General features: G+C 44.8%; 1 protein-coding gene across 4 annotated transcripts in view; it reads right to left on the bottom strand.

The window, feature by feature from the left end:
* The window catches only part of AMOT (angiomotin), a 61746-nt gene that overhangs the window by 21946 nt on the left and 12816 nt on the right, over positions 1 to 26984 (bottom strand). For 2 of the 4 annotated variants that reach the window (XM_045776536.2, XM_087859976.1), the window contains exons 3-8: positions 24889 to 25037; positions 22013 to 22946; positions 15238 to 15718; positions 11345 to 11489; positions 10387 to 10479; positions 7735 to 7880 (exon numbers count right to left, since the gene is read on the bottom strand). In XM_045776536.2, coding sequence (XP_045632492.2) covers positions 7735 to 7880; positions 10387 to 10479; positions 11345 to 11489; positions 15238 to 15718; positions 22013 to 22884 — 1737 coding nt within the window. In that variant the 5' untranslated portion in view covers positions 22885 to 22946; positions 24889 to 25037. Of the gene's footprint in view, positions 1 to 7734; positions 7881 to 10386; positions 10480 to 11344; positions 11490 to 15237; positions 15719 to 19079; positions 19221 to 22012; positions 22947 to 24888; positions 25038 to 26984 lie in introns of those variants that run through there. The other 2 variants (XM_045776537.2, XM_045776538.2) reach the window with 2 other exon arrangements.

Raw genomic sequence — 26984 nt, 5'->3', positions numbered from 1 at the left:
TAGTACATTATGGCACTGCTTTATTTAAAAACAAAGCAGTCTACTGCTAGCATATCCATTCCAGTAGTATTGATTAGGTACCTACTATATCCAAGGCACCTTTATACCTCCTCTCTCACTTCTTTAGGCCGGAGATATCTCATCCATATCTCAAGATACTTGACGCTTTTCATTTCATCTCCAGCCTGCTATCACACTGTCCCCTGTCCAGTCTAGACATGGCTCTTAAAAATGGTTTTATCAAAATGTTCCTGCCTCCTACTGCCTTAAAATTCAACCAGGCTTACCTTGCAAATAATCAACCTTTGTATTAGTCTGATCATTCCCCTTTCTTTCTTTTCCTTTTTTCTTTCTTTTTCTTTTTTCTTTTTTTTTTCTTTCTTTCTTTCTCTCTTTCTTTCTTTCTTTCTCTCTTTCTTTCTTTCTTTCCATGTTTTTCATCTCTCCTCACCATATCACTAAACTGCCTAGTTTTTCCTTTATTAATCTTACCTGATCCTGATTGCTGCTTTTCTCAAAAGCCTCTCATAATGTGTACTCTGTTATGTGTCATTGTAAAAGATTTTGTTCATGTGTGGATTCATTCATTCATTCATTCAACAGATATTTACTGAATGCTTATCATATGTCAGGCCCTATTCTACATCTGAGAGCAGTAGTGATGTAATGGGAAGCAAGACAAAGTCCTTGCCCCATTGGACAGCAGTATCCCATAAGCCCCGTAAGGGCAGGGACCTTCTACTCCTTTGCATCTCTCTGAGGTTCTAGTTCTAGTTCATTGTTCACTACCCTCTTGGTGCCCAGTTAATATTAATCAGCTGTCAAATAGCAGAATACAAATGAGCATAGCATAGCTTAGCTATAACACTACAAATATACCAACAATAAACACACTCATTCATCAATGTATTTACTTTGTCTGGCAAGTCAAGGGTTTCCAGTCATTCTGATTCAGAGATAAATTTTTAAAGGGAAATCATAAAGTAGGAAGAGCAGCAGAAAGGCAATCCAATGAAGAATAGGGCAAATACTCTCGAGCTCAATCAATCATATTTTTCCATTGCCCTTCTGCAATAATTTGAACCCATTCCCAAGCATTTGGCAGATCTCTTAACCCCCTTCTGACTCAGGAAAATCTGATCCCTGCAAATGAATACCACGTGATGGCATCCCTTCCCTCCCTCCAACAACTGTGGACGTCTTTCACATTTATTTTTTTTTAAAGATGGCTATATGCAAAATTACTTCTCGGGCCCCTAAAGCTACCCATTTATCACAGCCATTTGCAAGGAAGTCATTTAATCATTGGCCTTTTTCATGCATGCACTGGTGGACAAAGCATAGGGTAGGATATTTTGGAGTTAAAAGACCTGGGTTTTGTCCTGGATTTATCACTAACTGTATCATCTGTTTGCACTCTAATTTCCTAATCTCTTAAAAGAAGACAAAACTTGCAAGGTTCATGGTGGGAGATACAATAATAGATTTGGAAATGTTTTTGAAAACTTAAAAAAAAAAACACGTAGGGGGTAGGGATGAATAGGCAGAACACATAATTTTTAGGGAGTGAAAATACTCTATATGATACCATAATGGTAGATACATGTCATTATACATTTATCCAAGCCCACAGAGGGTAAAACACTAAGACTGAACCCTAATATAAACTATGGACTTCGGATCACTGATGTGTGAACATAGGTTCATCAGTTCATCAGTTGTAACAAATTTGACCTCTCTGGTGGGGGGTGTTGATAATGGCGGAGGCTGTGCAGGTGCGGAAGCAGGGGGTAGATGGAAAATCTCTGTACTTTCCCTTCTATTTTCCTGGGAACCTAAAACTGCTCTGAAAAAGTGAAGTCTTAACAAATAAGAAAAAAATATAGAGATGGATAGGTAGAGCAGTAGGCTATTATTATTGGCTGGATGAACACCATCATATGCATACACTTCACTGGCTACAAGACACTAAAACTAGTTATACAGAACTAAGTTCAGTGCCATCGAGGACATCCTTCATCATGTTTGATTTTCATCTTCCATTCCATTGCCCCAATTCCACTGACTGTGTCACAGATGTCACAGTTTAAGTGTACTTTCTTTGCTCCACTCCTTTGTACAACTAGTTCATATGCTGCTCCATGACCATTTGGTGATTTCTGTGTGATCTGAGTTAGCCTTACTCAGGAGCCCCTGGCTCCAAGTAAGAGTTCCCTCTGAAGCAATTTGGTAACACTACCCTGGTATTAGCAAGCTGCCTCTGTCCATTGCCAAGAGGCTGTGGTCCACTGGTGGATATTAAAAGAACTGAAGAGTAGAAGCCACCTCTAGAAACTTGCTACCAAGAGAACGGAATTCATTCTAAGGAGGCTAAAGAAATTATACAAGGCCTCCAATTTGGGAATTTAAAAAGTGAAAATCATAGGAAAAACTGAGAAAATCAAGCTCTGGGAGGTCACTCCATCTCTACTTGGGGTGGGGACATAATTTAACATATTGGGTGGAGGAACACCTACTTCAAAAAAAAAAAAATGCTGCCAGGGCGCCTCAGTGGCTCAGTGGGTTAAGCATCCGACTCTTGATTTCAGGTCAGGTCATGATCTCAGGGTCATGAGACTGAGCCCTCCATCGGGCTCCGTGCTGGGCGTGAAGCCTGCTTAAGATTCTTTCTCTCTCTCTACTCCCCCTCAGATCTCTCTCTCTCTAAAAAAAATGCTGCCATAAATATGGGAAATGTCATCCTTAGATGAAATGCCCTTCAAATAAGCCAATAATCCATCAGCAGAACACCCTGGAAGATTCCTGGGTAGATAACATACTTTATCTGAATTCTTATCAACATTTGAAATGCACACGTAATTAGTGCCCTCAGATCTCCCATCCACATTTATAATCCATCATAAGGACTGTGTGAGTTTTACCTACTCACACAATATGCTATTGTTTGGAGACAATTTTGGATGAGACAAAAATATCTATGCCTAGCACATCTTCCTCTAATACTGGGAAAGGAGACTAGTTATGGTAGTATGTGGATAAGCATGATAGCAGAAAACTGTCCATCTCCAAAACCAAAATGACAAATCAAGTAGTGGCAAGGAAATTACAAATAAGAAAAAAATATCAGCCACAAAAGAATAATGGTGGAAATGGAAGGAAACCATATGAATTTTGTTTTGAAGAATTGAGCGGAGTGGCGAAAGGACACTGGAAAATGCACTGCGACCAAGAGTTATCACTGTGATGTCTAAATCATCACCAGCCACTGCAGTTCAGAAAAGGTTAGCACTTGGGCCCCTTTTCCCTGAATCTCTGTGGCCGTCATTTTAGCCTAAAGCCAAAGAACGAGGCTCACTGGCTTTTTTTGCCAGCCCTCCCACATTCTGTGCTTTCCCTTCCAGGGCACTCTGCTCAGTAAGCAGCCCACCTGCAGCATCTTCCCTCTTTGATCTTGCCAGGGCCTTTTTCCCACCATTCCTGAAACAATTACCCAAGCAGCGGCTTAGCTCTGGATCATCATAAGACAGTAGCCAGCCAGAAGCCTGGGCTGCCTTGAGCCTTGTCAGTGGATATGCCAGGCATCTGTCGAAACTCTCCATTGAGGTCAAATTAGTGGTAGTTGGGGGGAGGTGTTGGGGGAGGTCCCTTTGCATGGGAGAATTCCACGGTTGCTGTGGGACACAGAGTTCTTTTGACTTGGAGTTTAATGAGCCTCCACTTCAATACAACCTACGTGTCCCAAAAGATAAGGGCAAGGATGGAAAGGCACCATTTACCTTGGCTGCTACTTGCTGCATAGGCTGCAGATTGGTGGCAAGATCTGGATGGTAATGTATCACCAAAAAACCAGGTGTCTCCTTTAGTAAAATTACTAGCCCCTTCCAGCAAGATACCTCCCCAGATGTCAACAGAGCAGGGTCCATCAGAGAATCTCTGCTAAGCTTGGAAGAGGAAGTTGTGATTGAAGGAGAAGGTTCTCTGTAAGCCTGAGGCACATTTCTGTATAGAGCTTAGAGCACAGTGAAGAGTATCATGGGGAAGAGACTTAATGGGATTAGAAAAATGAAATGAATTTTAGGAAGAGCATCTAAATGAGGACTTTGTACAGAGAAAGACATAAATACATGCAAGGGTCCTCGGACCACTAAACTAGTCATAATCTTTCCCTGGTCATCTTCTTTTTAATTGAGATATATTTGACATATAACATTATATCAGTTTCAGGTATACAACATAATAGCTCCATATATGTATTGACCCGACATTGCACTTAGTAGGCAAAGAAAATACTCCCTAGACCAACGACTTAATTTGGGGAAGTTTCCCTAAATCTCATTTGCTAAGTAGACTACAGAGGTTTCCCTTGATAGAACTTCTAAGCAAAACTCATGGTACCATTTGTAAGCATAACTAAATTCTCTGTTTATACGAGGCATAGCAAATGTCTGACATAGCCCTCTGTCTTCAAAAATGATTTTATGTGAGCTATCTCCAACAGATAGAGGACTACATTTTCGATTCATGAATACCCTTCTTGATTTAGAGATGTTCACTAATTTTGCGAACATTGAAGACTCCTTACTAGATTAGTTTCAGAGCTACCTTCCGTAATGTTCCATACCTAAAAATTTTACCCCAGATAGAAGAAGCCTAATGGGGGTTGAGTCGCAGCAGATGAGCAAAACTTCAGTAACCAATTCCTGTATTTGAGACTAAGGAAAAGGAATGTTTTCCTTTGAATATTATAAAGGAGATAAGGCAAATACCACCCAGGAGCAATCCCAGGTCTGACAGGCTGCTTAAGGCAGAAAAGAAAATAAAAATCAGTGGATTTTTCCTGAGACATGGTTTTAAGCCCCTACATGTGCTAGAGGTGACCAGGCTTGAGAGTCCGGAAGACATTCCCTGAACTCTGCCTTTGCGATTCCATTGGATAGAAGTCTCCCAGCCCGCTCTCTCCATCAAATGTTCCACCTTCTTTAGCAACGACAACTCAAATTTCCCAACAACTAGACTTTGAGCAAAAGTACAAGTTGGACAAGGACTAAAAAATTAACAATAATCGATGAGCTCATTTAAGATATCTGGCCACGAGATGCCATGATTGAATCCTAGCCCAATTTTCAGAAGTTCTTTAAATTGTAAATCTATGTGTTTCAAGGGCAGGGCCCTGGAAAATGACAAAAAATCTCTGGAACGAATGCCCAGAAAAGCCTCAGAAGCCAGAAATATATTTCAGGCAACTGTTGCAGTGAGGGCTGCCCAGTGGGAACTACAAATTAACATCCTCTCCTTAGATGTATATTGTATATTATTTTCATGATTAACAACCAGTTACCACTGAGCCCTAGGACACAGCAAACCAAGATGGTTGTGGGTCTTTGTTCCCACTTATCTCCTACTGGATGGGCACACTTCCTGGAGGGGCCACAGGGCTGTGTATACACCCCAATCTCAAATCACTCTGGACAAGCTTCTCATAGTCTTGTTGAAAAAGAGGGGCTCAGCGGGTGAAGCATTTTTTGGTAAATGAAAAGATGCAGGGGTTACTAAATCAGAACAAGCGCCCACATTTTCTCTTTGGGAATGGAACCAAAGGATGATTCAGACAGGGAGACGAGCAGCAAGGTCTAGGGAATGAAGAGTCACGAGATTCCAGTTTTATTCCTGGCTTTACCCAAGACTTGCCATGTGACCACCAGCAAGCTACTTCTCAGCCAGTCTCCCAGTTTTCCCTTCTCTAAAAGAATACAGTCTTATCCTTGTCCTGTAATTTATCCTGTGATCTCCTCACAAAAAGGGGAAGTAAAAGCATAGATGAGGTGTAGCAAAAGGTTAAAGGGTATGCTCCTTAGGTCTGAATACCAGAATTATACAAGTATTCCTGATGTTCAATAAAGCACCCTAGCAGTATTTCTGATGTAGACAGCTGATGAAGCAGGACATTAGCCGGATTTTATGCAACCTGAAGTTTAATGATTAAGCAAATCAGGTCAAGGACATCATAGGTTAGGTGACATTACCTTCTGGAAATGTATGAACCCACAACCCACAAGCATTTTTTTTTAAAGATTTATTTGTTTGAGAGAGAGCAAGCAGGGGGAGGGGCAGAGGGAGAGGGAGATGGAGTGAATCTCAAGCAGACTCCCTGCTGAGCACTGAGCCCACACAGAGCTCCATCTCACAACCCCTGAGATCATGACCTGAGCCGAAATCAGGAGTCAGACACTTAACCGACTGAGCCACCCAGGTGCCCCTCCAACAAGCATTTTAATCCCCACCCCAAAAAGCAAAGCGTATCTGTAAGTCAGGAGATCTCTAGGAACTAGAATCATTCTTACTGAGGAAGAAGAAGCAGGCAATGAATGAAGGTAGGAAAGACAGCTCATACGTAAAAGAGCCACAATGCTGAGGGCTTGGTCACTAAACACTTAGTTTTTGTTTTTGTTTTTTTTTTGGTCCCAAGTTTATAAAGCTTCTAATTTGTTGCAGTGGAGGCTATTTTTTCTCTTAAAACAATTCAAATTTTGGAACAGTTAGTGAGATGTGAAATTTTCTTCACCAAGTTACACTTTGGCTTCAGTTTTTGCTGGAACACACCCATTCCCTGAAGTACAAAACATCGACGAGTTAGTAGTACTTCAATACAATGACAACTGACATGCAAGATTAATTAATGACAGGCCAGCAGCAATATTCCCTCTATTTCACATGAACACAGCTCAGTGTTGCAATCAAGTAACATCTACATCAAGCCTAATCAGATACATATTTATCATATGCTTAGTAGTTTGGGGGCCCCTGTATTTGTCAAAGAAAAACTCCATCCTTGCACACAAAGCAACTGAAAATTTCACCCCACCACGTACCTACATTCCACAACCTAGCCAGGAAGAGCCAGGGCACAGCTCCTGGCCTGCCACAAACTGTAAACTGTCCCTGGGTCCCATCCTGTTCAAGACTGCTTCTATTTCAAAACCAATCTGCAAAATAAATCCTAGGACAAGGGGCATAGCCACCAAAATTCATTTATCTTAATGTTATTTTTGTTTTTTACCTAAGGGGACCAACTTCCCATTGAGTATGTGGAGACAAGAACCATTTTGATGTTAAGATCCTTGGAGTACTTTAAAATATCGGGAATCATCTTTTAGCCCTTCTTAAAAAAAAAAAGCCTTAAAGCCCTATAAGGGCAGGAATTAAAAAGTATAGATCTATCACAGGTTTAAGGCAGGGCTAGGTCCATAGTGAGAACGTGAAGGGGGGTGGTTAGTTTATTATATGAATGAGCAAATGGAAATTGCTCCTTGACCTTGGAGATTTTCTATTTTGGAGCCAAAGGAAGGAACTTGCAGAGAAGAGAAAAGAAATCAAAGTCCACTCACATCAGCACAGCTATAACTAGAAGTAGCAGATGGCGGGGCGCCTGGGTGGCTCAGTCAGTTAAGTGTTCGAGTCATGATTTTGGCTCGGGCTGTGAGATGGATCCCAGAGTCAGGCTGCATGCTTCGCGGGGAGCCTGCTTGGGATTCTCTCTCTCCCTCTGCCCCTCCCTCTGCTTGTGTTCTCTCTCACATGTGGTCTCAAATAAATAAATAAATCCTTAGGAAAAAAAAAGAAGTAGCAGATGGTACCTTCTTATTGGGGGATTGAGTCCCCAGTGCCCCTGATCCCTTGATTTCCCTGCTCTTCCCCACCTCAGGCTCATACGCTACTTAAGGAACCTACACATACCTCTTCTTCCAGCTTGACCACCTTGGCCTGGGCATTACTCAGGGCCTGGTCTCGGATTTCAATGTGTCGTCGTTGGTCCTCATTGGTAGAACGGGCAGTGGCCAGCTCGGCCTCCAGCTTCTCCTTCTCCCTCTGGCTTTCCTTATCTATCAAGACATGAATTATCATTACTGCCATTCTGGAGCTGACTCAAAACCTTACCTGAGCAAAGCTGACAGTCATACCCATTCCTAAACATTGTCTAACACACAGCTAGAAAAACCAGCATACGCAAGATCTGGACTCTCCCACGGGCTCTACCACCAACTTCCTATGTAAATTCAGAAAAGTCACTTAACAATGGTTGTTGTGCAGAAGCCAGGTGAAAAGAGATGTAAAGAATGTGATGAAAAGCACGATGCAAAGAATACACACACATCAGAAGAACAGGTAGGCTTGTCTCTTCAATTTTATTTCCTCAAGTGGTCTTGTATTAGCAAAAGAGCCACTGAGCCCCCCAGAGTTTTCCCTATTATCTCATGACAGCATATTAAATCAATCTAAAAATGGTATTTCACAGAATGTATAAAACTCCAAATCCCACTCTTTACTAACATTTTCCAACTGAAATAAGTCCAGGATTGCATTGTAGGTGCAGAAGACCAAGACATGTGTAGTCATCCCCTCCACCTTTCTACATCCCTCCCCTTTTAACTAGGACAGACCTCATACCAGCAACTCAAAGGAGCAGTTTTGATTCTCATTTGGAGGTAGAGTGCCCTTCCTCTGGAGACCATGATTCCTAAGTTTGTAAGAAGAACTTTAATAGGGCAGCCTCGCCTTCCTTCCCACTCTGATGTTACATATCTATTCAGCTGTACCTTGGAAAGAAATGAGCATCTGTTGAATACTTATTGCCTACCAAGTATTGTACTGACTTAGTCCTCAGAAGGACTCCCCTGCAAGGAAAAGTGTTACTCTCTTCTCCATTTTGTATATGAAAAGACAGAAACCCAGAGGGCTTGAGTAACTTGTACAAGGTCTCACAATTAGTGAATGAGTACATAGTGGAGCCCATACTTAAGGCCAGGCTGTTCTAAACTCCTTCTAACCAGACTGCCTTCTCCCAGGGTTGCGTTGGTTTGGCCTCTCGAGGGTAAGTGGAGCACATTCCCCAGGGAGGCTTTTCAAGAGGGCTTTCTTGCCTCTTGCCACAGTTCCAACCATGCAGTACCCTGTCGATGTCCAGAGGCAAAAAGAACTAAGAGGCCACAAGTCATGCTCTCTTCTCTGCTTGCTAAGTGGAGTCCATTTTTCCCTCCTAGAACCATGTGACAGCCTTTCCCCCCCGCTGTTAATACAGTTTTTATCTACTAAGTTCCCACATTTTATAAACCAGTAGCAGAGCTCCGAGGACCCCTGAAACACCATCGCCACACAGGGAGGAGGAGTCTGAACCAGAATATCTGGGGCAAGAATCCATACATTTTCTCTTTTGTTTTGTTTTGTTTTGTCCTGGGACGCCACCACCTTCTCCACCAGGGAACCAGCATCCAGGGTCACCGTGACCCCACAAAAGCAACTCCACAACAATTTACCCCAGGTACTGATGACACCGGAAAAACTGCATTCTTCCTCTGAGACATACTGACAAAGGAACAGGAGGCTCAGGGAAATGAGGAAGAAAAAAAAGCCCCACTTCTGAGGCCAGCGCACAACAGAGCAACCCAGGGAGGGAGGGGGATATTGTAAGTGAAGATCAAAGGAACTGGAAGCTGCATGGAATGACGTGAAAGGGTCATGTGGAGGCTCAGCAAAGATGGGACCTTACAAGTCTCCACCGTGCGCTACTCCAGCTGGGAGCCGCAGGGAGGGAGGCTGGGGGTAGGCGACACCAATTAGGGGCATCTGTAGAAGTGAGGGTAGTTCATCTGTTTCCCCCCATGGGCTCAATCCACTGCAGAGTTTTTATTGCCGGTTTTATTGTGGCAATTGGAAAGAATGAGGCATTGTCTAGCTGGGTGGAGCCTATTAGGGACCGATAAAGAAGAGGATTAGTCCATTGTCACGGTCCTCGGAGTATTTCCAGACAAAGGAAACACTATTATGAGGAAGACATAGTTCTGCCCTCCCCCACATCCTCCAACTCCCTGACCAGAGTCAGTGGCTTGGGCCAGAGCAGTGGTCCTCCTCTAGCTCCCCTTGCCCTCGGCCAGCGTGGAATGACATCATATAACACAGGGTGTTTAACTAAGGGAGCCGCAGGTGCAGATTAGCTATTCCAAACGCTAATCATTGATCCCGCATATTAATCCCATCTCTACCACAGCCAGCCCATGGAGCCTTCAACAATAAATCCCTCCAACATTAAGAGAACCCATGTTCACTAAGGTCCTTTTCAGCTAGCCGTGACAAAAGCAGGGATTTCGAGGGGCTTCTCTGGTTTAAGGCAGAAGGAGCCATGTTGATGTGACTAAATGTGGCAAGCAGCCTTCTTGGCCTAGAAGGAAAAAAGAAGAAGAATCCCAACTTCATGCTTGAACAGGAAAAAGAATCCCTAGATGGCATTCGCTCTGTCCTGGCTGTTCTAGAAGGATAAGCAGAACTGTGTAACCTTTTTATACCTCTGGCTCCCAACCACACAATACTTGCTGCCGGAGCTTTCAGACTTACTTTTTGCAAAGAGCTGAGAGATGGTTTTTCTAGTATCCTCTGATCCCTCATATTCCTTCTCCGCAAGCTGCTTGTTGGCAGTCTCTAGACGCTCTGTGGAATTCAGAGACAATCAACAGGGCCTGATACACAAACTTCCAAGCACATGGTGTTCACCCTCTAAATACTGATCTTGGGCAAAACAACCCTGCTTCTTCTTGTTACTCAGGAATAGGTGACATAGATGCAGATTTATGAATGTGGAGCCCCAAACAAAACTAAACCATGACTGGGAAGGAGGAGGTGAGCACTTAACACTTTCACCCCTCCCTGACAAAACCTAAGTGCAGAATTCTCAATTCCGATGAAGGAATCTATCCCGGGATATATGACATCTTTCATTTGCCAGGAAAAAGAGCATCAAAGTTACTATGAAGTCTTTAAAATCATGTAACATCAAAGCTAGAAGGGGACCCTGGGTAGTGTCTAGTTCAGTTGTCTCATTTTATCAGTAAGACAACCTAAATCCAAAGACAGAAAGTAACATCCCCAAGGTCATCAGTTTTGAAGGTGTTGAAGGTGGTCATTTCTCACCATCTTCCAGTATTATCGTACTAAGGTAAAAATAAAAGGAGGCAGTCCCAGAAACAATGGAGGGCATCACTATTTCAAGCTTGTACAGCCAAAAGACAGACCTCTGCAAAATCTAAAAAGGAGAGAGGCAGCATGGACTGGGGGCAGGCCAGGTGGGTCCAGGAGTCCCGGGAGGATACTGTCTAATTAACACATCAGCTCATCCCACTTTGATGAAGCAAGCTTGGGACCAAGTTCTGTTGCAGTCCCCAAAACTTAGCCTGGTCTACGTCCTGCAATTTATTGGTCATACTAGTGGGCTGGACAAGCCTTGAGAGCCTCAATGTATACTCCTCAGCCCTTCCCTTCGCCATCTTGGCCAATGCTTCAGAAGTGAGTCCCTCACCTCTCAGATCCCTGTTGAAGTCATGCATCCTTCGAATTTCACCCTCAAGCTTGTTTCTCATGGCTTTCTCCAGGGCCTCTCTTTTGGAAGATGATTTTACAAGGTTCTCATACGCCTCTGAGACACGCTGGATTTCTGTCTCCACCTGATTAAAAAGAAAAAAAGGAAAGATAGTGGGGATGGTAGGAGCTTAATGGGATAGATGGTCTGGAAGCATATATGCAAATCCTTAATGACAGCTTCTCCCAGGGCTTTACAGGTGGCTAGGAGGCCAGCATAACACAGTCAGATAAAAAAAGTTTCCCAGAAGGATTTCTTGGAAAAAAAAAAAAAAAGACTTATTTATTTATTTATTTATTTGAGAGAGAAATCTAGGGTGCATTCTCAGGGTCAGGGGAGGGGCAGAGGGAGAGGGAGAGTAAATCTCAAGGAGACTCTGCACTGAGCATGGAGCCCTACATGGGGCTCAATCCCAGAACCCTGAGATCACGACCTGAGCCGAAACCAAGAGTCGGACGCTTAATCGACTAAGCCACCCAGGCGTCCGCCAGAAGGATTTCTAAAGTCAACCTTCAGCTCAGCAACTAAGTCACAGGGTCATGAGATTCCCTCAGATTAAAAAAAAAAAAAAACAGTTTCTGCCTTCAGAGAAGGTGGTAGGAGAAAATAAATTTTCATAAGTACAGTTATAAATGTCATTTCTGGGTAAGAATTTTCTTAATTTTGAAAATACTATTAAATAATGTGTATAGTATGTAGAGAACATTATTTCACGGTGTCCAAAGGGCTTTCACATGTCGATTTCTATTTGCCCTGCTATCCACCTTCACAAGGACACCTCTCCCCATCTTAGCAGAGAGACAAGTGAAATGGACCTTTCCGAGATCAAGTTAGCGGCAGAGGTGAACCCTAAAAACTCTAAGTCTCAGCCTTACGCAGTAGTTCAGTTAACTGGACCAAATATTTGCGGAGCTCTTTAAAATATCCGTGGGGTATGTAAGTATGAATGAGGACATTATTGTTTCCCTTCAAGGAGCTTTCAATCTAATCAAATAAAAGAATCAAGAGAAGGATGCCTTATTCAGAACAGTAGAAGTAAGTGCTACAAAAGTGCAGGGGAGGAAAAGTTTATTCCTGGTTCAGGTGAGGGGAGAGGAGACCAATTTCAGGCAGGAGGTGGCATTTTGGGTTAGATCCTAAAAGCTAGGTCAGATTTCAATGAGCAGAGGTGAGGGGAAGGGTATTCTATTCTGAGTGAGCAAATGCATTCCCAGAATGACCAGTAGTCTCATTTGGCTGGACACTGTGGGGTACACAGAGGGAAGCTGGTGAGATCTGGCTGTAAAGACAGACTGGAATCAGATCATAAAAGGGCTTTAATGCCAGGTATTTGGACTTTATCCCTAGTCAGTGGGAAACCAGTACAGATTTTCGAACAGAAATTCACGATCAGAGTTATGTTTTATGACACCACTACAAATCTTGTAAAATGGGGGGAAAAAAAACCATATACACAAAATCTCAAAGAGAAAGGGTCTTGCCCCAAATCAGCCCGAATCTGGAAGAAACTAAGAAATCAGACTCCAGAGTATTTCTGTAACCAGTACAGCTTCATTGCACATGAAATAACCACAGAGATATTTACATATAATTTGTATAAGATAAATAAACCCTGCGGCCTATTAAGCAATTTGCAAATTAAATCTGACTCCTGCAACCATTCTGCATTCCTTCTCAGTTTCCCACTATCCTCCTTAACAAAGCTCAGGGTACTTCATGGGGAGAAATATCAGGCCCCCAGTGGGAGACTGGGGTTATCAAACAACTCAGATGCCACCTGCCCCAGCTCCAAAATTATGCCCGAGGCAGGACTGCCTACAAACAAATGAGGCTTACACCACAGAAAAGAGCAGACTCCAGAGTGTTTTTCTCCTTGCAGATGGCACCAAGATAGCAGCACAGAAGGTGAAAACTGGTGGTGAATGGCATTTAGAGACAAGATCTGCAAGGCCTAGGCCTGATAAAGCTTTTGCATGAAATTCAAGTGCGGGGCACAGAAAATAAACATTTCCATTTGAAAGAGTAGCCTTGGTATTTAGTCTGCACTGGGCAGCCTTTAGAGGGCAAGGCTTTCCAGTTCCCCACAGAATGCCACACCTGGAAGGCAGGCCCTTTACTCATGTTGTTCAGAGTACTATTTCGAGATCCGGTACCCATTTTTCTCTCCCCCCCCCGTGTAGATAATGTACCCCCCAAATGGGCAAGTTGTACAACAGGACCTTCCAGGAAAAGAAGTCACAGAAGGGCAGACTTACTGGTTTGGTTGGGGGATGATGGGGGCAAGGAAGAGGGAGGTGGTGGTGGGTTTCTGTCTTGTTATTCCCCTCATGAGTCTCGGGCCTTCGTGTTTTTTCTAGCACCAGCTGCTATCTACCATACTCTTCCCACTTCCCTTTTCCTCTTCTCCCCCACTTAGGCCTCTACTCCACCGCAGCATTGGCACTTAATTACGCCACGAATACTATTCTGCTCCTCTTCCCTGTCACCCAACTTCCCAATTACTGCATCAAAGATGGGGCTGAGGCCACCCTGAATAGAGAGTTTGGGGAGGGGTGTCAACAGTTAAACCCAATCAGCCAAACTGGGCCAGTCTGCTTTTAGTGCGTGAGTAGGATTAATTTGTTGCATCGATGTGATTGGGGGGGGGGGTGTATAGTTAAACAAGAGGAGACAGAAAATAGAAAATTGGGGGCAAAGGCAGTGAGAAACAGTTCTCACAAACCCCATCCAGATTTTGGAACACGGTGAGGGGGGTATTTTTGTTACATAAGAAGACTCAGCTGACAGTAAGCCCTCCTCTACTTTAGGACCCAGATCTGGTGTTTACAAATTCTCAGTTTCATTCAGGCCCCTGAAATTTCCACTCCCGCGTGTCTCCTAAGGACAGAGTTGCTGAACAAAACCGGGCAATGTCCCCTATCTCCCACACCTTCACCCTCACCTCCCCGAACAGTTCACATTGTCGGGAGATCAAACCACATGAGCTCCACAATGACAAAAGCTGCAAAGAGGCTGCCAAAGGTATAACCCTATTCACCCATAGCCACTGGAAGCCAAGAGCTAAGGTTCCTAACTCAGGGCACTCAAGAGCTAAAGTCCCAGCTGGAGGAGACAGGAGGGGCCCAGGGAAGAATGTGAACTCGGTGGGACATCCACTCCTATTTCTACTTCCTCAGCCTAGGGCTGTCACCTGTCACCCAGCTGTGGTGCTAAGCCCCTCCTGCCCCCCACACACACCCCAGAAAGACAGCAGATGTTGAATGTGAGCTGCAGGGAAAAAACAAAGCAAAAAGGAGGCAAAGGAAGAGGTGTTGAAAAAGAGTTACTATGAGAACTCCCACTTGGAAAAGTGTTCTAAGCCCTTTCAGAACAAGGCAGGGCAGGATCTAACTTCAGCGGTGAGCTTTTTGTGGGAATTGTGGTTTTACATTTAAGATCCAAATTCAGTTATTCAGGACAATATCATCAAGACAAAAGGTCTTTAGGCTGGCAGAACCTTCACCTATACAGGCATTGTCAGTGTTCTTGACCTTAGGAAGAAGTTTCTCGGCCTTCTGGAATCTGAAAACAATCAATTAAGTTTTCATTAGGGCTATGGTAGCTGGGAAAACTGGACAAATATGTTCTTTTCTCCCCACATAAATGTAAAATGTGACTCCTCCTAGAAAGGCAGGCAGAAGGCTTTTTCCAAAGTTTGATCCACACCTAACCTTCAGATTCGAGAATCCAAAAGACCCGCACGTAAGTCACGCAGGCACTGAGTGGAGACTTACATCGCTGTGAAATATGTAAGACTGAAAGAAGACTCTGCTACCCCAAAACAGAGGCCTCACCTTCTGCAGTCTCGCCACCTTCTCGTAGCATCCTTCCAATTCCTGCCGCAAGTTCCGGTTCTCATCTGACAGGATCTCAACCATCTGCTGGGCTCTGGAAACAATGGCAAACGGGTCCGCTGGCATTGGCTGATAGGAAGCGGAGGACTGCTGAGCCCGAGGCATAGCTGAATAGGCTTCTCCCGGCTGCTGCTGGTGGTGGTGGTTGTGGTGCTGCTGCTGCGGCTGACTCAGGCCGGGCTGAGGAAGCCGGTAATGATCGCTCTGGTGAGCCGGGGTCGGGAGGAAATGCTGCTGAGGCCTAGGCAGGTGAGCTGAGTGGTCTCCTTGGTTTGGGACCAAGGGGTGTTGAGCAGGAGACAATCTTGTGGCTGGCGGAGACTGCAGCAAGGACAAGGAACCCCCAGACGTGAGGGAAGAAGTAGGACTGTGAGGTCGTGAGCTCCGGGCCGACAGTGGCAATGAGATGTCCTGCGCCGGCCTGGAAAACATGGTTTACACGCTCAGGTTAAGCTTTCTCCCATGGCACTAGGGGAGAAGGGCATGAGAAAGTGAGATGAGGGGGCTTCTGGTGCCCCCCACCCTCGAAGAGACTTGCAAAACGAGCAGCAGGTAGGGTCAGACTCGGGAATCTCTGCAAAGAGCTCTGTGGCCCTTTCCAGGCCTGACCTATGAGCGCCTGACAGAGGTGTGATCCCATAGAGGGCGGAACCAGGGGACCTCCAGGGTCATTTGGTGAAAATCTAAGTGACGTACACCTGTGCTCTTGTTGCTCAAATGTAAGCATTTTAAATGAGTCCTCCAGAAGGTAATTTTTGCATCATTATTTTAAACGAAACCTTTGCTGACATCCTATATGTAGTCAGCACATGTAAAGAGTCAAATTCAGAAAATGTGTTCCACTTGCCCACAAGGAAATGGCAAACTGCAGTCAAAATCAGTCCTCTTCTCCCTATTGGCAACTCTCTTTCATAATTCATATTTTCACAAAAAATTACTTGAGGGTGTGTAGATCCTTATTACATTAGACACACCAAATAATTATTGTCAATTACAGTTAATAATTGAATGAGGCTTATAAGCAGCAATGATACCAAGATTTGGAGGGGATTACAGGCAACACTGTCATACTATTTTTGATGAACTGAATCACAAAATGTAAGGACTGGAAAAGTCTTCAAGAAATAATTTAATCCACTCTGTCACTGGACAGACAGGGAAACTGAAGCCCAAGAGAGAAGAAGCAATCCGTCAAATATTAGAGAGACTTATTGGTAGTGCCAGGCTAGAACCTCTATGTCCAAATTCCCTTTTTCTGCTCCTTCCACTACCGTAATACATTGACTTCCACGCAATGATATTCAGACCCCCGATCGATTTCTTATAGAAAGTTCCAGAAAGAGAACTTCGATACATTGTTCAATGTTGCTCTCCCATTTTTGCACCTACTACCAGACTGTTAGCCATTAAGGGAAAAAAGGACAGTATGTAAACAGATCACTTCCACCATCTTCACTACCAGCAAGAATATCTGTAAGTATACACTGAAGACAAAAAGCCTGTTCATCCCCCAGCCCATGCCCAACTAACCTCATATACTCCCACATCCTGTGGATGCTTGTCCTACAGTTGATATTTCTCCATCCAGGGAAGACAGATGGCTAAGAGCATGGGATTTGGATCCCAACAGAATTTGGAGACCTTTTCTACTGCCTACTGGCTGTGTAACCTTGCTCATGTTACTTAATCTGCATGAGCCTGTTTTGTTCCTGAGGTCATAAATGAATTACAAAAATACTGGGCTCTTCTCATTTTTGAGCTCGACAGGAATTACAAAGAGTCTCTTATCTACCTCCCAGTGAGATAGCTTGACCTTGTTAGGGATTTTACTTATGGGATATCCATTTAATCTTTGCACTAAATTGCATAAAATTCATGGTGGAACTGGGACAAATCACTAGGAGCAATTAACTTTTAACTGGCATTCCAGATGCTAAAGCACATCCCTCCCACATTTCCGTCATCATTACTGTTCACGTATCTATTCCTACAAGAGATCCTCACTGTCAGGGCTTTTTTATGGCTGCAAAGTCATTCCAAACACTTGCTAATGGATACCCAATAACCCAGATGCTTGCCAGAGCCCTCAAATCTGCTCAAGCCCTGGGCTCTGTACCTCAGCCCCATCGATGCCTCCGTAGTACTGGCGTTCTTCCAATTCCATACATACGGCACTATCAATAATTGCTGAATACTGAAGAGGGATTGCGACCTATTTGTGGACAGAAGAATTTACATGGTACCCATTATTATACCTGCAAAGTTGCTACCGTATATTACCTTTCTTAGGAAATGCTCAAAACACTCATCCAATCAAAAGCCTGGGAGCTATTTACTAATTCGTTTGGGGAAGAGTCTTTCCGCATTTTCTGTACTGTGGATCTTCAGTTTCCTTAGGGGTAAAATGGACTCTGCTCTCCTTCCTCTTTGAGTAAGAGCTATTATAATTTTTATATATCCCTAGAGTTAAAATATTATGTTCTGGGATTTGTTAGGGCTTTTGGATCTCCTGGGCAGGAGAGAGAGGCTTAAATTTCATGTTCTCCAATCCAGCTCTCAAAATTTAAGGGAAAAACGACCAAATTAATCTTCATCCTTCTTGCCAGGATTTGAAAACCCCGGACCTGGGAGGTGTTCTCTTTTTAAAGACTGAACGCCCAGTTCTGAAATGGGCTTCCTCCCCCCAGCTCCTCTGGGCCCCATCAGCAGTCCAGGCCTCTCTCTCAAACAGACCGGCCACTGGCCTCCCTCCTGCCTGGAGGCTGAAAGGCCCTTCAATGCCCTAGACAGTACACGGCCTCCCAGGGGCCTCCGGAAGGAGGAGACCACAATGTCTCTGGAAAGAGGTCTCTCGAGTCAGATACGCCCAGGACAGCAGTGGCTCTGGCCATGACTCTGGGCTCTACTTAGAGATAATGGAGACAAGGTAGCTGCCCCTCTCGGACTCCCCAGGCTGGAAAAGGAAGCAGACTTCAGCACACCATGATGTTGGGAAAACCAAGGCAGTCCCTCGCTGGCAGGTTTGCAAACATGAAGCAAGGCTTGGGCAGTCACAAAAGGAGAGAAAGCCCTCCAGCCAACGAACTCCATCTGGGCTCCAGCATCCACCCACCACAAAAAAAGCAGGACTGTATTAACACTCCTGTAAAGTTCCCCCTGAGAGGAGGGGACTGAGGCATGACAGAGATGGGGAAAAGGTGGGGCGCAGGGGGGGGGGGTGGCTTGCGGATGTCAGAGGAAGCAAAAGTATATTCAAGATGAAATAATAAGAGTAATATTAAGGCCAGTAATAATACAGGTGGCAGCTGGGCAAGCGGCACACTCCCCAAGTGCTTCCACTGCACAGCAGTGTGAATCGCTTCCCGCTGACATATTAACCAGGAACAACAAGTTGCCAGCGGACAATAGAATCACATGATCCCGTGAAGCCCTGACCTGCCTCCCTGCCCCTTCCCTCCCTTCATCCAGCTCCTTCCCAAGACAACCTGGGCCCCTGGGGCTCCTTGGACAAGGGGAGGACACGGCATACATGCAGGGCAGAAACCAATGACCAAAATCAGCATCTTTCCCCAAAGCCAGGGGAACTCCCTCCCCAAGATGGCTTGTGAGGACACAAAGGGAAAGCAAAAGCCTGTCCATCGAGCTGACACAGTGCCTTCCATCCTGCCACCTCACTGGGAGCCCCAGCCCTCCTCAGTCATACACCCCCATCCCTTCCCCACACACCCACACACCACACTCCTGGCCCACACGTGTGCAAACCCACACATGTACACTCTCACCAGAGCAGGTGCCACCAACAGCCTGGAACCCAATTTATTCTCCCCACAGAAACTGCCTTTCCCCGGCTCTGTGACGGTGTATCTGTGAATCCTGGAGAGGGCTGCAAATTCTTGATTGTTTCTCTTGCACAACCAGCTCTGCTCTGAACTACAGAGTTAGGTCACCCTTAGATTCCACTAAACAAGGATTTCAAGAAACCTCAGAACTGGGCATAATTTCAACAACTGAAAGGAGGTGGCTGCTTTACAAACAGAAAGGTTTTAATTTTTAAAAGCAGTTGATAAATGTGTAAACCCCAGATGCAGAAAAGGCTCAGCACTTAGAAAGACAAAGATGAAGACATTTTTTAATTCTTCAGATGGCTTGGCCTTGTTTCCCATCTGGAGTTCTGGCCATTTGGGATATTTATTTTTCAAGTGGGGAGGAGGGCATAGGGAAGATGAAGTAATAAAAAAATTGTTTATAACATTTTGTTAATTCTAATAGCCAATCTCTAGCCTTTCACTGCACCCCTAAAAGCAAACAAAGGTTTTCTGAAGAGCAATTTGTTCAAAGACCTTGCTGTGCATCTTGACCTGTAATTTATGGATTAAGAACTAAGAATTTCGCCGTCTAATTGGTGCTAACAGCAGTTACTTGGAAAGGTACTCACAGTGTCTAGCAAGTCGGTTCAAGGAAATAAAGGAGGAAAAATTGTCACCTAAAAGCAGCCCATTTCTGGAAAGTGGTTCAACTACCTCCCCTTGCCAGTAATTTGTCAATAGGTGCCACTCCCTCACCCCAGGCCCTGAAGCAATCTTATTGCCAGAATTTGTCTGATGCAGACCCAGACTTCACACAGACCATCTCCCGATGAGGACCGTTTGAGGTTTGATTATTCACGGAGCCTACCAAGTACCCTGTTCCTCTCCCATGGGGGGGGGGAACTATAGAGCTAACCTGTGTATTAAAATTCCTCTCAAGAGAGGGGAATCAGCATGGGCTCTACTGCTTCTGGGGATAGGGAGAGAGCTCCACAGATCACATAGGAGAGAAGGGAAACTACAAGTATCTTCCTGTAAAATATATGCAGCTAAATTTCTCTGGTGGTTTAATCAGTATGGGAAGAAAAAAAATCCCTCTTTGGGCTCCTTATTATTTATTTAGGCAGATCAAAGGGCTTTTCCATCTAGCTTCAAACACTGTGGGAGTCATTTCAGATCGCAAACAATACTGGTGAATGAGTTCTGAAAATAGCTTTCCTGGGAAGGCGGGCCTTGTGCTAAGCGGGGCTTTGGATTCTGCTCCACACCCCAGCCAACATACTCCCCTCCCACAAGGCAACAGACGTCAGCCCATCCACAGAAGGGACAGAGTCCCACAGACTCTTCTATGCTGATGGGAAGAGCAAAACAAAAATCCCCAGCTTCATTGACATTTTGCTGCCTTGGATGGGTTTCCACTAAGCTAAGCAGTCCAAGTGACCAACCCCTCCCTCGGTCTTCCGTTTCATTGGGCAGATGGGAATCGGGTTCTTGCTCTTATTTAAACCGGAAGGGCCCTGTCCGTTACCCCATATCCTGTTCTAAGCCACTTATCAGAACTTAGGCTCCTGCCCTTTGGGAGCTGCACAGAAGAGGTTGAAAAAGTTTAGGAAATCAACCTGGGTTAAGGGGAAAAAAATCCTCAACTGGCCAAGTTATGGGTGGAGCCCAAAGTGAATTGCTGCTGGCTATAAAACAGGACCTGGAGGGGGGGAAAAAAAACAACGAAATACCAGGAAATGCCAGGTGCATTCTCTTAGCTTCACCCTACTCCACCCCCTGACTGCCTTCTTTCCTGAGTCACCCAATGAACTTCATGCCAAGCGGTTCTTGCCCAGATAAGTGAGAAGGAGACAGGAGGCGAAGAGTTAGACATCAAAGAGATCACAGGCCTCATCTGGGAAAAGGCCCCCCTAGGTCCAGGGACTTCAAACTTCACGGTCCCCCATAAAACTGCCATTGTTGTTGGTCATGGTCAAAACCTTCCCCTCTGCTCCATATGCTGAATTCCTACTGATGAGAGACATGGCCCCAACAGAAACAATAGGAACAAAAAACAGAACCATGGCATCATAAGGTCCGGTTGATACAGCGATGGGACAACGGGCCTCTGAATAATACAAAAGTACATTTAGGAATAACTGGACAATATGAAATAGTCCTCCTGAACTAATGACACGTGGTAAAGAAGTCGTGGGGATATTATTCTTTCTGCATTTTAGCATCTGATCAAAAGTTCTATGTGACATGACGTGAGTTTAACTTAGATGTTCAAAAACGTGACAGGCAACTAACAAACACTCTACGGAAGAAAGACGAAGCAGTCCAGAGTTCATGAACTGTAAGGATGTCCAAGGCAAGCGACATTCTGAACCTGCACATATCCAGTTCCCCCTGCAGTAATATCTAGGTGTTTGTTTAGTGTCCGAAAGAATCATAGGAATTCTGCAGAATGATTCTTTCCTAAAAAGAAGTGATGAGAGTTCTGTGGAGGGGAGTAACTGAAAGTGATAGGCTATTCCAGATTAAAGTCCAGGATAATTTACTTCTGCTCCTCAAGGAAGGGCTTAATAACTCACAAGAAGAGGAACACTGACCCTTCCTTCACAATCCCAGGAGACAGGACAGCGTGTAGCTGTAGAAATCAAGACTTGCGGTCCTGTTCATCCACTAGGCAGTTGGGGCCATGCTCAACCTAGAAAGTCAAGGGAATGTTAATACAGCACTAATTATGGCCGAAGAGGCTAGAAATTCAGGTTGGCAGGAAATTTACTAAGCTAGGGGCCAGCCATGCATTGCAGAGTTTGTTATACCAAACACCTGCCCATTCCTTCCCTTCAGATTCCCAACACACAGCAGAAGCTGGTTGGGAATGAGGCCAGGAAATGACAGAAAGGGAACTCTCTTACCTGGCTGCTCCATACTCAGGGGGATGCTGATACCTCATCAGTTGCCCCTCTGTTCTCCCTGGCTGGTTCAGACGATGCTCACTATAGAAGTGCCCTGGCTCTTGGGGCTTGCACACTACAGACTGGGGTGGCATGCCCTTGAAGGGATACTCTGGTGGGGGGCCTCGGTGTTCCATGCCTTTCAGGCTATGCTGGCTGGGAGGTGGCCCCTGGGCCTTGTAGAATTCACTGGAACTTGTGGGAGTCTTGTAGAGGTCACTGGGTTGTGGTGGGGAGAGGGGAGTGCTGGTAACAGGTGGATGGGCCTTAACTCCACTGGTGGCCAGTGACATCTGCATTAGTCGTTCACTCAAGGAGCGGACATGTCCTTGCTTAAGGTCTCTGAGTCCCTCATCCTGGTGCATCTTCCCAGGATTGAGCCGCTGAACCGATGGGCGTCCCTCGGTCCTCATCTTCTGGTTGGTGACTCCAGTGACATAGAAGGCAGCTCCAACACTGGCATGCTGTTGGCCCCGAAAGTACTGGGACTGGACCTTGGCTTCTTCATAGGTTGGGAGTTCTTCGTTATTCTGTATTCTAGGGGAAAGCTGCTTCTCCATGATGATGTTTTCTGCCTGGATTTCCTGCCCCTGGGGTTCTTGTCGAGCAGCATGAGCCACAAGCTGTTGGTGGTGGTCCTGGGGACTCAACACATCATTCTGAGGGCCTGGGTTCCCACTGCTACTGGGGAAAGGAGGGCCATTCCCTGTGGCTTGCTGGTGTATGGCAAGCAGGTTGCGATTCTCATTAGGATTGCCATAGCGAAGCTGCTCTTGTAGCAGACGCTGCAACACTGTGGTTCCTCCACTTGGCTGTTCTTCAGAATTTCTCATCTCTATTGCTGGTGGTGCCTTGTGAAGAGAGAGAGAAATTGGGCACCTGGGCTGCCCTTGACCTGGGAAGGGGAAACAGGAAGCTTAACACCCAGTTGATGGATAAATCATTCCTCTAAAGGGGAAGAAAATGGGTACTTGGGGGTGAGGATTCCACTCCAGAGATAAAGAGAGAATTGAATCTAGAATTAATAGGTTAATTGTTGGTGACTCCTGGCTCTAACATTGATATGATGAGGAACTTGGGGGCATAAGAGCTCAGTGTTTCCTCTTTTGCTTTTAGCATGGGTTAAATATCCAATCTTGACTAAACTTCTAAGAGAACTGGGGAGACCTGGAGCAGTCAGGTAGGGTGACTAGAGAGGGCAATTTTCCTAGGTCCTTACTGAGAAGGTTCATCTCTCCGTATTCTTTTTAAATGAAAAATCCAACTCTTACAGCCGTAGCACTTGGGGCAGGCCAGTAGGGAGAATTTACCCCATAGGCAGGATCTCTAAAGCAGGTCATCATGTGAAGGGAGCTACAAGATGCCAAATAATAAGTAAAATAAATAAGAGGTGAAGAGAGCTTGGCTTGCACTGAGTAGAAATGATCCCCGCTTGATGCAAATCATTTTCTCTGATCTCATAAAACTCTGAAACATAGCTTTTTAAAAAAAAATCATTTTTGTATTGTCCATTTGGATTCTCCTTGGCTTAATAAGAGAAGGGCTTGCGATAACTGCTATTGACAAAGTTTCTCTTTCAGCCATCCAGGAATAGTAATTGAGATTTTTTTTTTTTTTTTTTTTTTGCTGCTGTTGTTGGCTAGGAGAAGCTTAAATGGGAAACCCTCTTTCATTTGAAGTGTGCCTCTGACAGCATTTAGAAATTGAAAAATAAAAAAGGTCTCCTAGAAAGGGTACGATTACCGTATCCCTCCCCCTCCACCACCACCACTAATTCTTCTTAAGGAAGAAATACGGGTTGAGTGAAACGGGTATTGGTAGTAAGACACCTCAAGATTCAAATTTTAATCATGATCGTGGATTTACAGGGTAACCTAAACAACTGATTCCCCTTTTCTTATCTTCTATTTTCCCACCTGAGAAACTAGTAGTAGGTGACCTCTGTCTCTCTCTGTCTCTCTCTCTCTCTGCATGGTATGGTACACACAAATTCATCAGAAGCTCATAAAATCTTTAGACAGAATCTGTCATGTGAAGTACTGCAATTCAATAATGTTCAGTAATGAAAGTTTTACTCTAAGGATCTTTAGTAGTGTGGAAGCATGGGCATGATGTCACAGAAAAAGTCACAGTAAAGGTCAACCTAACCAACCTTGGGTTCTTAGATGAGAACTCTGGAATCCTGGCTCCCAGGCTCTGATTTCTATGATATTAAACAGCCTCCAATCTCTCTGGAAACATGATCCCTTTCCTTTAGTCATGCAGGGAATGACCAGAAGATGTGTATGGTAGATAGAAAAAGGTCATCTTCTCTTATTTTTTGTACTTCTTGAATGATTACTGCTACCTGGTTTCCAATAGTTCTAAGGAGCAGTTTGACCCCATAGTAACCTTCCAAAGGCCCTTTTTAAATGCCATTCATCATATTCTCTGGGGGAAGGGTGCACCAAAAGGCCGAGCAGCCTGCCCTTTCCCTTCCTCCCAGTGACCATCTGGGACTCCTGTATGTAAACTGTCAGACTGGCATTTTCTGATAGGCTGACAAGCATAACATGGAAATCTCTTTTGGTGCCTTTAAACTGGGAAGACAACTACCAAGCTACCCTTCCTCTCTCAAAAAAATGGAAACGGGAGCATGTATGATTGAAACAAAATCACTTGCAAACCCATCCTACAAGGCAGGGAAACCCAGACACTGAGCGGCCCCGGACCCTGAGAGTACACCACCCCCTCCCAGTCCACACCCGCCCCACCCTGCACGCACACCAGCTCACATGCACACACAGGCGCGCGCGCGCACACACACACACACACACACACACACAGATGGTCCATACCTATTTCTGCTTTCTTTTAGGCTTAAAGCCTTGATCAGGATAGGGAATTCTTGCTTATGAGGAGCTCCAGAAACCGCAACGGCAGATTCCCTCTCCCCTAACACTCAGGTTCAGGGTAAGCGCCGCCAAGAGTCCAACCACTGGTCACTCTGAAATGTTCAGGAGGGGGAGGGAGGGAGAAATAAAAACGTCGTTTCTATTTTGCCACCAATGGCCAACAGTTCACCAAACCAGTCCTTCCAAGGGAATGACTTCTCCTCCCGTGTGTTTGCCTTTTATATGAGTGGCAGAATCCATTTCCATTAGGACAAAAAGAAACCTCACTACCAGCAGCTGTGTTCAGGAGGTCAGCCAATTTGCAGAGGATGAAAATGTTCAGGTCTGGGTCTGGAAAAGATTGCTCTGTTCTAGCCTCACAGCCCCCAAAAGCTGCTGCTTCCACTCTGAGCTGGAATGGTGGATGATGACAAAAGACATAACCAACGTCACCTGTAGGGTGCAACCTTTAAACTGCTGTCAGTATCAGGGCACAGGAGTGAGGCTCACTGCCCCACATCCCAGGAGGGAAGGCAATCATCAGAAGGCAGGTTTCTAATTTAAAAAATAAGGGGGGAGGGATACTCTGTGAAGCTCCCCATTTAACTGCCACAGCCTCAGATGGGCAGAGGAAAACCAAAACTTCTTTTCCACCAAGTCATTAAGTACTTATTGCATGCTGGCTATTCCAGACTTTCACCAGCCTCATGCTAGACAGGAGGAAGGATACAAAAGACACACCACATCTGGTTCCTGCCCTCACAGAGCTTACAATCTGATCGCTGGCCCATCCATTCTTCCTGGAGTAGCGAAGGTGATTGCTCTTCTCCACACACAGCAGCAACTCTTCTCCAAGGACAAGATGCCTCCCTCCACCTGCTTTCTCAGCACTTCCACGGCCCCTGCATCTCCCCAGAAGTAAACTCCTAGACTCACATTATAAAGGCTAGATACAAATGCCCACCAGCTATGGATCTGCGGTAGTCCTCATTTCTATTTACTGCGTTGGCCCTCTGACAAGCCCTGCAGGGCCAACCAAAACGGTTATGAAACTGAGGAGTTGGTGTTTAGGTGAGATGCACATGATCCACATTCCTATTTTCTGTCCCAGCCTAGCCATGACTCACTCATATCACTTAAAAGAAAGGCTTTAACCCACATCAGAAATGCCATTTGAAGAGCAAGGCAATGCAAAGGAAGCGCACAAGCGTCTCTGTATTTTGGGAGACTGTCCAAAACATCCAAGTTAAAAAAAAATCCACAAAACCACACAGTGATTAATTTAACATTATTTCCTTGCAGTGTTGCCAAAAATAAAGTGAAGAGATACAGAGTGAGCAAACACGGAAATTTGTCTTTCAATCTTGTTTTGGCCCAACACAGAATCACAATCAAAAGCAAAATCATCTCCAATCTGCAAGGTAATTATTTTAGGGTGCCTTCCCTAATTTCAAAGCAGAGGAACAACTTCTAGTTGGAATCAAAGCAGGACTATTAACAGAGTGTGGTAAATAACCACCATGCTTCTATTGTGTGATTCTGAACAAAACAGTTGTCTTTTCTTTTTTTTTCAACCAAAACATGCAGAAAACAGCCTGAGGCCTTTAAACTTGAGCCCCTGGCGAGAAAGCACCATACAATTATTTTCCAGGACGATTTCGATTCTTCATGCCGATTTTGACTGGCTTGCTCCTCATACCTAGCTTCTCACAAAGAAAACTTTCCTTGTCCAAAATCTTACTCTCTTCCCTTCATTTTGTCCCCTCTCATCCATATCCTTTTCAAAACCCAAATCATTTTATGTCAACCGGACACAGATTGACCCTCCCCACCACCCCGCCCCCTGGCCTTTTTTGTTTCTGTCTAAAAGAGGAAAAGAAATCAGCCTAAGAAAAAAGCTTAGCTGATTCCTCTCCAGTGTACTGACTTTTTTTTGCTTCAAGAACTTATGTTCGTCTACACGTTAAGAGTCACATAAGAAGGAAAACACTACTCCATGTATTTGTTAGAGAAAGGAAGGGCAAAGATTCCTTGTCTCATGCACAAGAACGAAAATAGTA

This window comes from Ursus americanus, chromosome X (assembly GCF_024610735.1).
Source record: "Ursus americanus isolate L20-20 chromosome X, mUrsAme1.1.p, whole genome shotgun sequence".
NCBI lineage: Eukaryota > Metazoa > Chordata > Mammalia > Carnivora > Ursidae > Ursus > Ursus americanus.
This window is presented reverse-complemented; position numbering and strand designations above follow the sequence as displayed.